General features: G+C 38.6%; 1 protein-coding gene and 1 pseudogene across 1 annotated transcript; both read left to right on the forward strand.

Moving 5' to 3' along the window:
- The first annotated feature begins 4,339 nt into the window (after window positions 1-4,339).
- LOC128511256 (olfactory receptor class A-like protein 1) lies at window positions 4,340-5,502 on the forward strand (annotated as a pseudogene).
- Window positions 5,503-10,667: 5,165 nt separating this feature from the next.
- On the forward strand, window positions 10,668-11,618 carry LOC128511261 (olfactory receptor class A-like protein 1). Its single transcript, XM_053484037.1, has one exon. The coding sequence runs from the start codon at window positions 10,671-10,673 to the stop codon at window positions 11,616-11,618; it is 948 nt and encodes a 315-aa protein (XP_053340012.1). The 5' UTR covers window positions 10,668-10,670.
- The last annotated feature ends 1,939 nt before the right edge of the window (window positions 11,619-13,557 follow it).

The raw sequence follows: 13,557 nt of genomic DNA on the forward strand, positions 1-13,557 counted from the left end.
TTCTGTTATTGCTGGTACTATCTGCTTAAGAAAATGTGTTAGTGTAGGATCTAATACACAGGTTGACAATTTTAAAGAAGAGATGAGTGAAATTAAATTACTCTCTTCAAGGGGAGTAAAGTGTTCTAGGGGCCTATTCTTGGTTTCTTGGTGTGGTTAGTTTATCATCTGTATAACTTAAATAAAATTAAATTTATTATAATTTTAATGAAATTGATTCCAAAGTTTAAATGTTTTGCCTAATATTTATGATTTTGTTATTGAAATTTTTCATGTAGTCTTTATAACTGTATGTTGTTGTTGTGGAGATTTCTGCAGTGGTCTAGTCTCTAGTTAATTTAGCCACGGTATTAAATAAAAATCTAGGATTATTTTTGTTATTTTCAATAAGAAAATATTTTGGGATGCTTCTCCTTCCATGCTATTTGGAATGCTAGCAATTTAGCCGGTCAGACGGTGATCCAATCGAAGTTGAAGCTCTGTGTGGTATTTGATATGAATGTACACTTGATGTGTTAGTGCAGCGCTGTGCGTACATTATTACTATGATACACTTTAATTAAGACAAGACAGTGATCTGAAAGAGCTTCAGTGGTTATATTTCTTATACTTAATCCGAAGGATATTATTAAATCTAAAGTGTGAGCTGCTTTATGAGTGGGTCCGACTACACACTGATTTACTCCTACTGAGTCCAGTATGGACATAAATGCATAAATAAATAAACAAACCCACATAAACATTTTCCAAAATATGTACACACAGTATATGTATTTTATATATAAGTGCCCTACATAAGTATTTACTCCCTTGAAATTTCCACATTTGGATCTGATCTACATCTACAAGAAATCTACAAGCTTTCTCCCTTTTTCTCTAATTAAAACTGATTAAGACTTTAACACAGAGCAAGGCATTTAGGTTCAGTTGTAGCTTTAAGTACAGTACATCTGTTGGATAAAATACAACCTAAATCTTGAAATCTTGAAATGTTACATTTCGACTCCAAGTTAACCTGTAAATCTGTTTACCATTAGTTTTTTATAATGAAATGCAAAAGTGTAAAAATTAAACTAAAAAATCTGTTTAAAGAATGGGTGAATGCAATACAAATAAATCAGTAGAAATGACATGTAGTGCATGCAGTGCATGTAATTTGTCTTTGGGCTGTTCCCTTTCAGGGGTCGCCACAGAGAATCATCTGCCTCCATCTAACCCTATCCTCTGCATCCTCTTCTCTCACACCAACTAACTTCATGTCCTCTCTCACTGCATCCATAAATCTCCTCTTTGGTCTTCCTCTAGACCTCCTGCCTGGCAGTTCCAACCTCAGCATCCTTCTACCGATATATTCACCATCTCTCCTCTGAACATGTCCAAACCACCTCAATCTGGCCTCTCTGACTTTATCTCCAAAACATCTAACGTGGGTTGTCCCTCTGATAAACTCATTCTTGATCCTATCCCTCCTTGTCACTTCCTGTCATCTCTGCTCGTGCATGTAATTTGGACAAATGCATATTAAAACGAATGTGCATCTTTAATGTCCTCACATCTCAAAATTAAGTGATGAGTATTGCAAAAAAAATATTTTAAGATTTTAAGATTATAATAAATGTAAGAATCGATTCTATTTTAAATTGTGCTTCTTAAAGCTTTAAGCATTTCCATGAAAAAAATTTCCTCTGTCTTTTCCTTTCTTTCTCTTTCTCTCTCTCTCGCTTTCTATCACACACACACACTTTAATATGATAAGTACAGAATTGCAGTAGATCCAGCTGGTAAAAATGCAGACAAGACTTTAAAACTATCATGCAGATTGATCAGTGTTACCAAATTTAAGTGTTTTGTGTGCTATGGTGACACCTGGGATGATGGCCGAGAAAAAGCAGATACGCATGCTGGTCTGGGAAAAGCTCAGATAACATCGTCTGTTTTACAGTTGTGGTGCAAACCCAAAGCCACAGGGAGCGTGAGGCACTGTATGGTCCAGTGCTCGCCCTCTGAGGCCTCACCCCCACCTGCTTCTCATTATCTGAATGATGTTCACCTGTCTGACCCAACACACACCCGGATGTGTCAGTAGGAGTGTTTTCATCACACGCTGAGTTACGTAGGGTTTGGTCGGTTTGTGGAATTTGATTACCCACAATGGATTTATCTTTAACACCTTCCTTATGCCTTAAATTAAACTGTACATGAAGTAACCTCCAGGTCTGGACTCTATTACTCACACTAACAACACTGTGGATATACGTCAGGCTTACTGTACCACTGACAATAATAAGCATGATAACCGTAGGAATTGCTCATGTTCTCATATAAAACTTTCCAAATTACCTTTAATTAAAACCAAATTATCTTACTAACCATGCTGAGCATACAAGCAATGCTTACAACACTATACATATCTATACTGTCCACAATGATCATGCTAATGCCATATGGGCAGCCATGGGCTGGTCCATTCCCATCATCACTGAAGCGGTGGGAATGGGCCAGTCCATTGGACCAATTTTTATCACTGCTTCAACTGGGGATTCGACATGATTATCATAAAAAAGGCACTGAACACTTAGGCCAGGGGTCGGCAACGCACAGCTCCGGAGCCGCATGTGGCTCTTCATTCGCCTGCTGCAGCTCCCTGTGGCTTTGGAAAATAAATTTTAGTTTGTTCATTTTTTTAAATGTAATTCTAAATTTGACGATTATGGGGATCTTGTAACATAAAAATAAAACATGTTTAATTTTTTGTCGCTCAAAATATGCATCACAAGCGGCGATGTGTGACACCCTACACAGGGTGCTCCCTGCTCCCTGCTCTGTTTACAGTGAATGTCGGTCAAGGGAACTTCCCTCGGAAAAGCTCCACCATTTGGAACACTCCACACACCAGCACTGACGTCACCGTATTATTGATGATAATAATAATAATAATTGATTAAAATGTACAGAGATTTTTTTTACAGATAACTAGCCTATATAATATTAAAGATTTCTTGATTTAATGAAAGTTAAAACTATTCTGTCATATTAATATGATGTCATTGTCAATAATAATATTAATATTAATCTTTTGCTCCAGTACATGCGATAAAAGGATGACAACAGGTGGCATTTTTGGTTTGCTGCTGATGGATAACTTAAGTTCAGCTTTTTATTTTATAAATTCGAGGAGGACTCAAATAGTCATTGAGTATTTTATTTAAAAGTAACCTTTAACCCAGCCTTTTTCAACAAAATGTTTTTTGTTGCAAGCAGGAAAAAAGATTGTGTTTTCCCTGTAGCAGTTTATTGATTTCATAATGTTTCTATAGCTTTTTATATATAGCATAAAAGTAAAAACCTATACAGTATATAGTCTTATTTTTATTTTAGATGTCAAAAGGGTTTTGTGGCTCCCAGTTTTCTCTGCTGTGGGAAACAGGAGCAAATGGCTCTTTAAATATTTATATATATTTGAATATATGGTTGCCGACCCCTGACTTACAGTAGGCATACACCTCTTCCATGAACCGATGCCAAATGACCCAGATCCCCAACCCCGCTTGGAATCTTTTCCGAAATTTCTTTGTGGAGCGCCAGAAAGATTGGTTCCAACTCCTTCTCTAAGTGAAGTACACCCAAAATTTGCTCAGACACTCTGGAACCTAGCTTACCCCATTCCAGCATGTCCTGGGATACTAAACAACACTGTTTCCTTGGACACATGATAAGTGCTGGATCCAGAGGAGTTAACAGGTCTGGAAGTGGGCATCTGGAGCAAACCTCCCGTGTAACTAGGTAGAAACTGTCACACCACAGGAGCCTCAATCCATCTTTCCACATTAGGCTTAGAGTTTCACATGTGGTACCCGAACCAGTCAGGTCCACAGCCTGGGGGAGGGGGAGGTAATGGGGAGCTCAGACGAATTGTGCTCCCGGACTGTGGAGTCAGGGTGAAATGGTGCCGAATTTGTTTGAGGAACAGCTGTTTATAGCTATAATAATCTAAGAGAACTCACCAACTTGTTTTGTGGATATTCTACAATGTTTAATTCTTGTAACTTTATAAAAGAAATATATGCATTTCTGCACACACACACACACACACACACACACTACCAACACATTAATGATATTAACTGAATTCTATCCTGTGTTATAGGGAGTGTTATTTTTTTTTGCACAGTCAGGTTTTGTACCCTGACAATATATCTGATGTTCCCTTAAAGTGAGCTCACTGCACTGGTGTGTTAGTGTTGTTTTTACTTAAAGGCTGATTACATACAGTAGTAGGCAGGTGGGACTCCTATTTGGTTTCCTTTGTGACTACAGTATGGTTTCCATGGCTAACCAGATGAAGACTACAAAAGCGTGTGTGGTATCACAAGAAGAAGTTACAGGTGAGCTTTTAATTAGACGTGATGCATACATGTATAGATTCAAATGCCAGGCAAATGTGCAAATATATATAGTTAATTTCTTTTTTATTATTATTTTTGGTCTTCAGTAGTTTATTCTATGTTGTATTTCTTGACTGTCTCTGTCTTTGTGAATCAGAAACCAGGGTCCATGGATCTTTGCATCACCATTAAAGGAGTCTCCTTCCTCCTGCAGACAGGGCTTGGAATTCTGGGCAATGCTTCTGTTCTCATGGCATACGCTCACATTGCTTTCATAGAGTCACACCTGCAGCCTGTGGATAAAATCCTGGCTCAATTGGCCTTCAGCAACTTACTACAACTGCTGACGCGTGGCGTGCCACATACAATGGTCACCTTTGGCCTGCGGAAGTTGCTGGATGATCCGGGCTGCAAAGTAGTCATCTTTGCCTACCGCATCGGCCGTGGCCTCTCTGTCTGCCTCACCGGGATGCTGAGCGTCTTCCAAGCACTCACCATTGCACCGTCAGCCGGGCCGCACCTGACCAAACTCAAATCTCATCTTTCGCAGCTGGTCATACCCACTGTCATAAGTCTATGGCTCCTCAACATGATTGTCTCCATCTCTGCTGCACTTTATTCCACAGCACCTCAGAATGGCACCGTGCCTGCCTTCACCCTCAACCTCGGCTTCTGTTACGTTGACTTCCAGGACAACTTGTTATACGTGGTGAATGGGGCAGTCCAATCAACACGAGACTTTGCCTTTGTCGCCGTCATGCTGGCATCTAGTGGCTACATCCTGGTCCTCCTGCACAAACACAGCAGGCAGGTCAGGTTCATCCGACGCGCTCAGCAAGGAACCGCCATGGAAATGCGGGCAGCTAAGACTGTCATCATGCTGGTGGTGTTGTACACCGTGTTTTTTGGTATTGATAACGTGATCTGGATTTACATGCTAACTGTGGCCCAGGTCCCAGCAGTGGTGGCAGACATGAGACTGTTTTTCTCATCGTGCTATGCCATGTTTAGTCCTTTCCTCATGATTAGCACCAATAAGAAGATAAAGGAGAGGATGGTGTGTGCGGCTGGAGAACAGCCAGCTGTGGACTCCACTGAGAAACCAAACACTAGATGAACTTGTTTTAAAAATTAGAAGATTTTGCTCTAGATCACAAATATTTGAGTCATATTATAAATTGTTGTTTTTTTGTTATGCTTACTAAAATAGATAGAATGATTTTTTTGTGTCCTTTGTACTGAATTTTGTTTTGCTGCATAAATCAGTTTCTGAACAAAGTGGAGCTTGTGAGAGCATTCGTTAACGTGCCAGAAAACATACCAGAAAACAAGTTTCGTTCCGTAACTTGTAATGATGTGCAAAACTTTTCCATTATCATCATCACTATCATTATCCTAACAGCACGACAAGGGCATATAATTATGGGTATTAATTGGTGATTTAGTGATTAACTACTATCATAACTCCATTATTTGACCTAAATCAAAGCCAAAGCTTTTTTCTGGAAATTGGCCACATTATACTAAAATAAATTTCAGTGTTCAATAGTACCTTGTTTATTTATCAGCGCTTATCTGTAACGTTACATCAGAAAACATACAAACTAACATGAAGATTAACCATATCAAAATATACATTTTTAAAATGATGTTTTAATCAGACATAGGTGTCCTCTATAAGTATTAACTTTATTTATTTCCTCTTGAACTTTTAACATTTGGATTAAATACACCTTGTTCACAAGCTTTCTTTTGCTCTGATAAAACTGAACATGTACGATGCATCAGCGCTTTAATAAAGCCGTTAACAGACAGCCTGAAACCATTCTAAAGATTACATTTCAAACAAACAGCTATGTAACTTTAGTTTTCACCTCTCAGAAAATACAATAAAAATTACAACTAATATGTACAATCCTAAACTATTACATTTTTCAAAGTCAACATTTAAATCTGTTTATTTAATATTTGCTTTTTTTTTTGTCTTTATGTTGCTGCTATATATAATTTTATGTATAAAATGTACAAATGTATGGGCAAAAGAAACATTAAATATTATCTAGTTACATATTAAATTTACACTGATATTTGTTCTTTGTTAAATGCATAATACATGTAAGAATAAATAGATTCTATTTTTAAGATAAGCTTCTTAATGTTTTACTAATTTGCATTAAGCCATTGTCTTCTGTATAGAATTACATTTCATTTCTACAAATTACATTTCTTCCGTCTAGTTCTCAAACACACACACACACACACACACACACACACACACCTCCCTGAGAATGTAATACAGATAAATGCAGCATAAACTTGCCCATTAGAGGTATGGAGGTCTAAGACAAGTACAGACTGACTCATGATGGCATTAAACAGTGGTATAAACTCAAAGCCACAGAAAATGTAAGGTCAGGGCTATATTAGCCATGCTAACAACCCTGTGTATATTAATCATTCTAATAACATATATTTAACAAATATTTACATTTTATTAAGTTACTAAAACACCATACTGTAATTGGATTGCTCAAGATACCCAAATACAACGCTGCATATTAACTATGCTATTAACACTATCCATATGCTTTATGCTAACTTCAAGGTCTATCTTGGCCATGTTAACTACAATGAACTTACCATATTAACAATAATAATTTTGTTAACCAAATAGAACTATAAATGCAAACTGTCATAAGATGCAAGCAATCAAGAAACTGAACAGGAACAGGATCTGAAGACACACAGCAAAAACACTGTAAAAAAAATACACTGTAAAAAACCTACACCCTAAACAGGGAGACTACTCAAAACAATGAATAACAATACTGAATATAATGATAATAAATAATCATTATATAATATTAAGAATATTATTATATCATCATATCCTATTCTTGTGTTCAGTTCTGGTTATTTGTATGTGTTCTATTAGTCAAATATGTTTAAAACATTATGCTAGCACTGATATTCTACATTTATCATAGCCCAAATGGATGGAAGAGTCTGCTGAGAGGGCAGCAGGGTACTGCAAGGAACAAGATGTTTCCATACTGGTGTTTTGCTGTTTCTAGACAACCATGGCTATTTGCGTAAACATCACAAAGGTGTAGCCAAAAGGATGAACTCTCAAAGGCCAGTCCAAGAGGAAGTCTACCACGACAGTTATGATGGCATCAACTGTAGATCTATTAATCCAAAAGGCAAATTGTAATGAGTTTTAGGGCAAATCCCGAGTTACGTACTGTAAACTGGCGATAGGAACATGGACCATGATGTTTGAAAAAGGAAGCAGAACTAGTGCAGGAGGAGAAGAAATAACATCTACATATTTTCAAAGTCAACACAATGCTCTACACTGGCTTTGAAACCAAACTCCTTAAGAGAGGCTGGACTGTGTAACACTCTGAAATTGCCCTGAGAGGAGCAGAACAGGTGTGGCCATACTTGGGTATACTCAAAGATGTGATTTTGGCGTTTAACACCGTGACTGAAAGGGCCTCATCTCTTTGGCTCTGTGTCATGGGATGGACTTTCACTGTCTTCTTGGAGTCTTTGGCTGGTGTGCTGAAGGGTGCCCTAAAAGAGAATCCCTAGTCCTACTGATGGACTTACATGAACACCAACATGGGTAACATCAATAAGACCTGGAGGTGAACCAAAGTGATGTTTTAAATGGGATTCGTGTGCTAATAATGGTTTATTCATAACAAACACCATTTTGAAACATATAATTGACACAGTCTCAGTGTTTAAGTCCAGGCTAAAAACCTATTTATTTAGCCAAGCATTTTTATAAATAGATTTGCCATAGGTAAAGGAGCAGATCTGGGGGACTCATGGACGTAGAGTATTATGGTGAACTGGTATGTTTGGATGCTGTCTTCCTCACTCTCATTGATCACTCAGGTTTGCTGACGGTGAGGTGATTGTTTGCTTTACATGTCAGTTCCCCCTCATGTTTGTGTTTCCTTCTGGCTCTCCCTTTTAGTTATGCTGTCATAGTTAGTCCTGCCGGAGTCTCTGCTTGCACTCTACAGTTAATATACATTCACATTATACATTGTGTGACTGTGACCATACCTAACTGCCATCTCTCCTCTTCTTCTCTTTCCCCCCCTCTTTCTTTTTCCTCTCTCCTCCTGTCTCCCCCTTTCACTCTTTCTCTCTCTCTGTCGAGCTACACATGTCGTTCCTGAGCTGCCAGTGATCCAGACTCCCTCTGCCCTCCGGACCTGTCTGACCCATCCTGGTGCCCCGCTTCTGGCTGAAGATCTCGTCACATGGATGCCCCGTGTGTCTCTCTGGGATGCGTCTGGTGTCTGGGAATGATTCTCTCTACCTAGAAGACGGTTCTGGCCTTGACTGGTGTTGGCAACTGTTTCTCTGGGGACTTGACAGTTCGATAGTTCATGACTGGAACTTCTTACAAGTCTACCTGGGTTTTCAATAACTACCTGGACTCCATATTAACATCAATTAACATCAGCTATTATAGCTGAACTGCCTCCCACCCTACACACTGTATAAATGCAGATCATTTACTGCTTCCTGTTTCACCCAGATGAGGATGGGTTCCCTGTTGAGTCTGGTTCCTCTCAAGGTTTCTTCCTATTATCATCTCAGGGAGTTTTTCCTTGCCACTGTCGCCCTCGGCTTGCTCACCAGGGACAAACTGACCATTTTGATTCATACAAATTCACATTTCATACAAACTTAAATAATTCTTTTGACTGTGTAAAGCTGCTTTGCGGCAATGAAAATTGCTAAAAGCGCTATACAAATAAAATTGAATTGAATTGAATTGATAATTGTTCATAAGGGTACTTTGTATCACACCACCCTAGGCCACATTTGGGTTAAGAGAGGAGCCGAGCTAATGGATCACCTGCTCAAGTGGGAATGGCCAACAGACGTGCCAGGCCTGTTGAATGAAACGGGAGAAACTGGAACGGGCAATGTTTAAGATCTCCATTGCTAAAGCAGCTGAACGTAGCTGTGGCTATAAGGTTGTGTCATGACAGTAATCCCGAACCCATCAGGGGACTCCAGAAGCAGCTGACAGATACCAGCTGGCCAAGTGGTAGCTTTTGCGGAAGCAAAACCTTGGCTATGGGAGAAGTTTAGTGAGTCTCTACAAATGGCTTTTATTTGGCCTTTAAGATATTCTGGCAAAGTGTCAGTTGACTTACCCAGGGACAGCAAGGCTTTACCCAGCCGTTTACAGCAGGGGTGGAGTGCTGTTGAATTCAAGTGAGGGCATATTCAAGTGGTGAAAGTGAGTTCTTTCAGGACATCCTAAATAAATGTAGGGCTGGAGGACTTGCCTCTGGTCTGATGACACAATCCCCCATGCCATGTGTATTTAGGAAACCAGGCCCTGCACTACAGTCGCTACAGTCAGATGTGGTGGTGCAGCATCATGCTACTGTAGGTGGATGTTTTTCTGCTATTGGGAGACTAGTCAATGTGGAGAGAAAAATGGATGTAGAAAAATAAATTTAATTTCAGGATGATGCTGACGTTTTTTTTTTTTTTTTTAATCTAAATGACCAAAATAATAACGAATATAACAAAAATATATATGTTTGCACAATGAATTGTACACCACAGCAGTGTAAAATTCTGCATTCTGATTGGTCAAAAGGTGTTGATTAATTTTCTGAAACAGCAGCACAACATTTATGTTATGGCTCTCCTTCTAATATGTCATAATTAAAAAGAGAGCCTTGTGAGGGAATGACTGTTTAATGATATAATGGATGATCTGGTTGCACAAATCTGGCAAACCTGACATTAGAACATATATTTTCACCATTTAAATTTCCTCTGAATTCCACCATGAACCACCCAAACAGCAACTTCTAATAAATAACAATATCAACACACCTTCAGTGATAACATCAGATTTTATAAGTCTTGTCTGTCTCTACTCAATATGTGTTGCTAATTTAAAGTACATATTGGAGAGGGTTTTTTTTCTTTCTTTTTCTTTTTTTTTGAACAATTAGTGTTTAGACACTGAAAATGTCTTGATGGAAATGTGAGCTCACTTTATCCATAGTTTTCAGCTGGTTGTGTGTTAAGCAGGTGGGGCTTTCACTTTTTCCTCTGTGACTCTGGTTTCCGTGGTTACCCAAGTGAAGACTACAAATGCTCATAAGCCATCACAGCCAACCCAAGTTCCAGGTGAGCATGTATCATTTAAGATTTTCAGTTCTTTAATAATTTGTTCCATGATATATGTGCTGACTGTCTCGAACTTGCTTTTCGACTCCAGGCTCCATGGATCTTTGCACCACTGTTAAAGGTGTTTCGTTCCTCCTGCAGTCAGGGCTGGGAATTCTGGGTAATGTGTCTGTTCTGATGGCATACGCTCATATCGCTTATGTAGAGTCACACCTGCAGCCCGTGGACAGAATCCTGGCTCATCTGGCTTTCAGTAACCTGCTGCAACTGCTGACACGTGGCGTGCCACAAACAATGTTTATTTTCGGCCTGCACAACCTGCTGGACAATTCAGGCTGCAAAATGGTGATCTATGCCTATCGCCTTGGTCGTGCCCTCTCTATCTGCCTCACCTGCATGCTGAGCTTCTTCCAAGCACTGACCATCGCACCATCAGTTGGGTCGCACCTGACCAAACTGAAATCCCGTCTTTCACAGTTGGTCATGCCCGCTTTCTTAGGTCTGTGGATCCTCAATATGATGGTTTGCCTTGCTGCTCCACTCTTCTCCATAGCACCTAGGAATAGCACCGTGCCTCCCTTCACCCTCAACCTTGGCTTCTGTCTTGTCAACTTCGGTGACAACCTGTCATACGTGGTGAATGGCGCAGCCCAATCGACAAGAGACTTTGCCTTCGTGGCCGTCATGCTGGCCTCCAGCGGCTACATCCTGGTCCTCCTGCACAAACACAGCAAGCAGGTCAGGTCCATCCGACGCGCTCAGCAAGGAACCTCCATGGAAATGCGGGCAGCTAAGACTGTTGTCATGCTGGTGGTGCTGTACACCATGTTCTTTGGCATCGATAATGTGATCTGGATCTACATGCTGACCGTGGCGCAGGGCCCAGCTGTGGTGGCGGACTTGAGGGTGTTTTTTACATCGTGCTATGCCACATTTAGTCCTTTTCTCATGATAAGCACTAATAAGAAGATAAAGGAGAGGATGGTGTGTGCGGCTGGAGAACAGGCAGCTGAGGACTCCACAGAGAAACCAAACACTAAATGAATTTTTTTAAACATTCAAGCTGTTCTACTAGATGACATATTTTAGTATTTTTGATACATTATAAATCACATTATTATTATGGTGAGGTTGCTTAAATAGTAATGAAATATTGTATGCCCTTTGCATTTACTTTTATTTTGTTGCCTACACCACTTATAAGTGGAGGTTGTAATGGGTAATAATCAGAGCAGAGAAAAACACATTACAAGTTCATTCCAGTAATAATATGGAAAATAAGTCCACTATCATTATCAAAGTCATTACAATTAAAGCAGGTCCAATATAGTATTACTGTTACTGCAGTACAGTTTTGTAATAAATAGCATTTGATTATCTGCTTTAAAAATCTCTCTGCTTTAAAGCTATGAAGTGGCATTAGTGCGGCTAAAATAAAAAGAGCACATACAGTACAAGGCCCAATGACAGGTTTGTGGTGATTATTATTATTGTTGGTCAATTGTTCTTATTCTTAATTCACACAGATCAAAGCCTGAGCTGGTTCTGGGAACGGGCCACATTACACTAAAATAACTTTTAATGACAAATAATATTTTAGTAATGTTTATTTATCAGCACTTATCTGGAAAATTAAATTAGAAAACTAACATTAAAGAATAATTACATTTAAATTTTTAATATTAAACTTTACATTCCGTCTCAAGTTCTAACTTTAACTTTGTTCATGTACCCATAACTGCTGTTTTACGTATGCTGTATTTATAGATTTTTTAAATGAAATGTTTAAAATGTTAAAGTCAAGCATAGAATCTATAAAAAGCATTCATTTATCAAAAAAATCAATATATAAGCATTTTTAATATGTGTGATTTGCAAATATTCATATCAACTAAGATAAATATGTTTTAAAGTATATTAAATGTTCCAAATAAACAGTCTCACAAATGGGTTTTGTGAACATTTATAAAACCATCGTTATACAGTATGTATGAAAATATGATACATGACTCTAGGTATCACTGTACACAGACACACACCTTTATATGACAGTTACAGTAGTTTAGGTCTGTTAAAGGTACAATCAGGACTTTAATACTGACATGCAGATTCATTAACATCACTAAAGTTACTGTTTTGAGTAAAAGGGATCAGCAAATATCGGTCTGTCCTTTTCTCCTTGCTTTCATACTTCCACACTTCCAAGAATCTCAGAGTGTGTGTCTGTTGGATAATAAACACCATAAGTCACAGTTAGTGTTAATTTAATTACAAACTACATTTTATCTGTAATACTGCCTTAAATTCACTTGATACCATATAACGATATAATACATTGCCCATTCCAATTATACGAAACTCTGCAAATGAAACATGCTAATCATACCAGCCATATGACTATGTTTTCCATATGAAATGTTAGCCACATTGTCCATATTAGCCATACTCACCAGATTGGCCATATTAAGAATGCTAATTATGCTAAAAAAAACAATATTTACCAATATTAATCCTACAGATCAAACAGAGCTGTCCATGTTAACTGAATTTTCCGGATTAACCACAGATCACATTTACCATGCTAAAAACACAGAAGGGCTGTCACAACCTGCCTGTGGAACCTTATACCCATCATGCAGAAAAACAAAGAGAAAAAGACTGCAGAACATAACATGGAAAGGTTAATTTCCCACCTAATGCCAAAACCCCAGCCACTGGATACAGAGGGTTGCATACAGGAAGGGCATTCGGCAGAAAACTGGTGCCAAGTTGTGTGCAGATCGGTTGATCCACTGTGTTGACCTCTCAACGAAAACAGCCAAAAAACCAACACCATTATTCATAATATTCCAGACAGATCCAGTATGAAATTCTTCCACTTGCTGTCTTTAGACGAAAAAATGTATGTGTTCTGTGAAAAAAATCTAAAGGTGGCAAAAGATGAAAGTGAAAAAAATAAAATAAAACAAAAGGTGTAAAAGTG

The sequence above is a fragment of the Clarias gariepinus genome, chromosome 23 (assembly GCF_024256425.1).
Source record: "Clarias gariepinus isolate MV-2021 ecotype Netherlands chromosome 23, CGAR_prim_01v2, whole genome shotgun sequence".
Taxonomy (NCBI): domain Eukaryota; kingdom Metazoa; phylum Chordata; class Actinopteri; order Siluriformes; family Clariidae; genus Clarias; species Clarias gariepinus.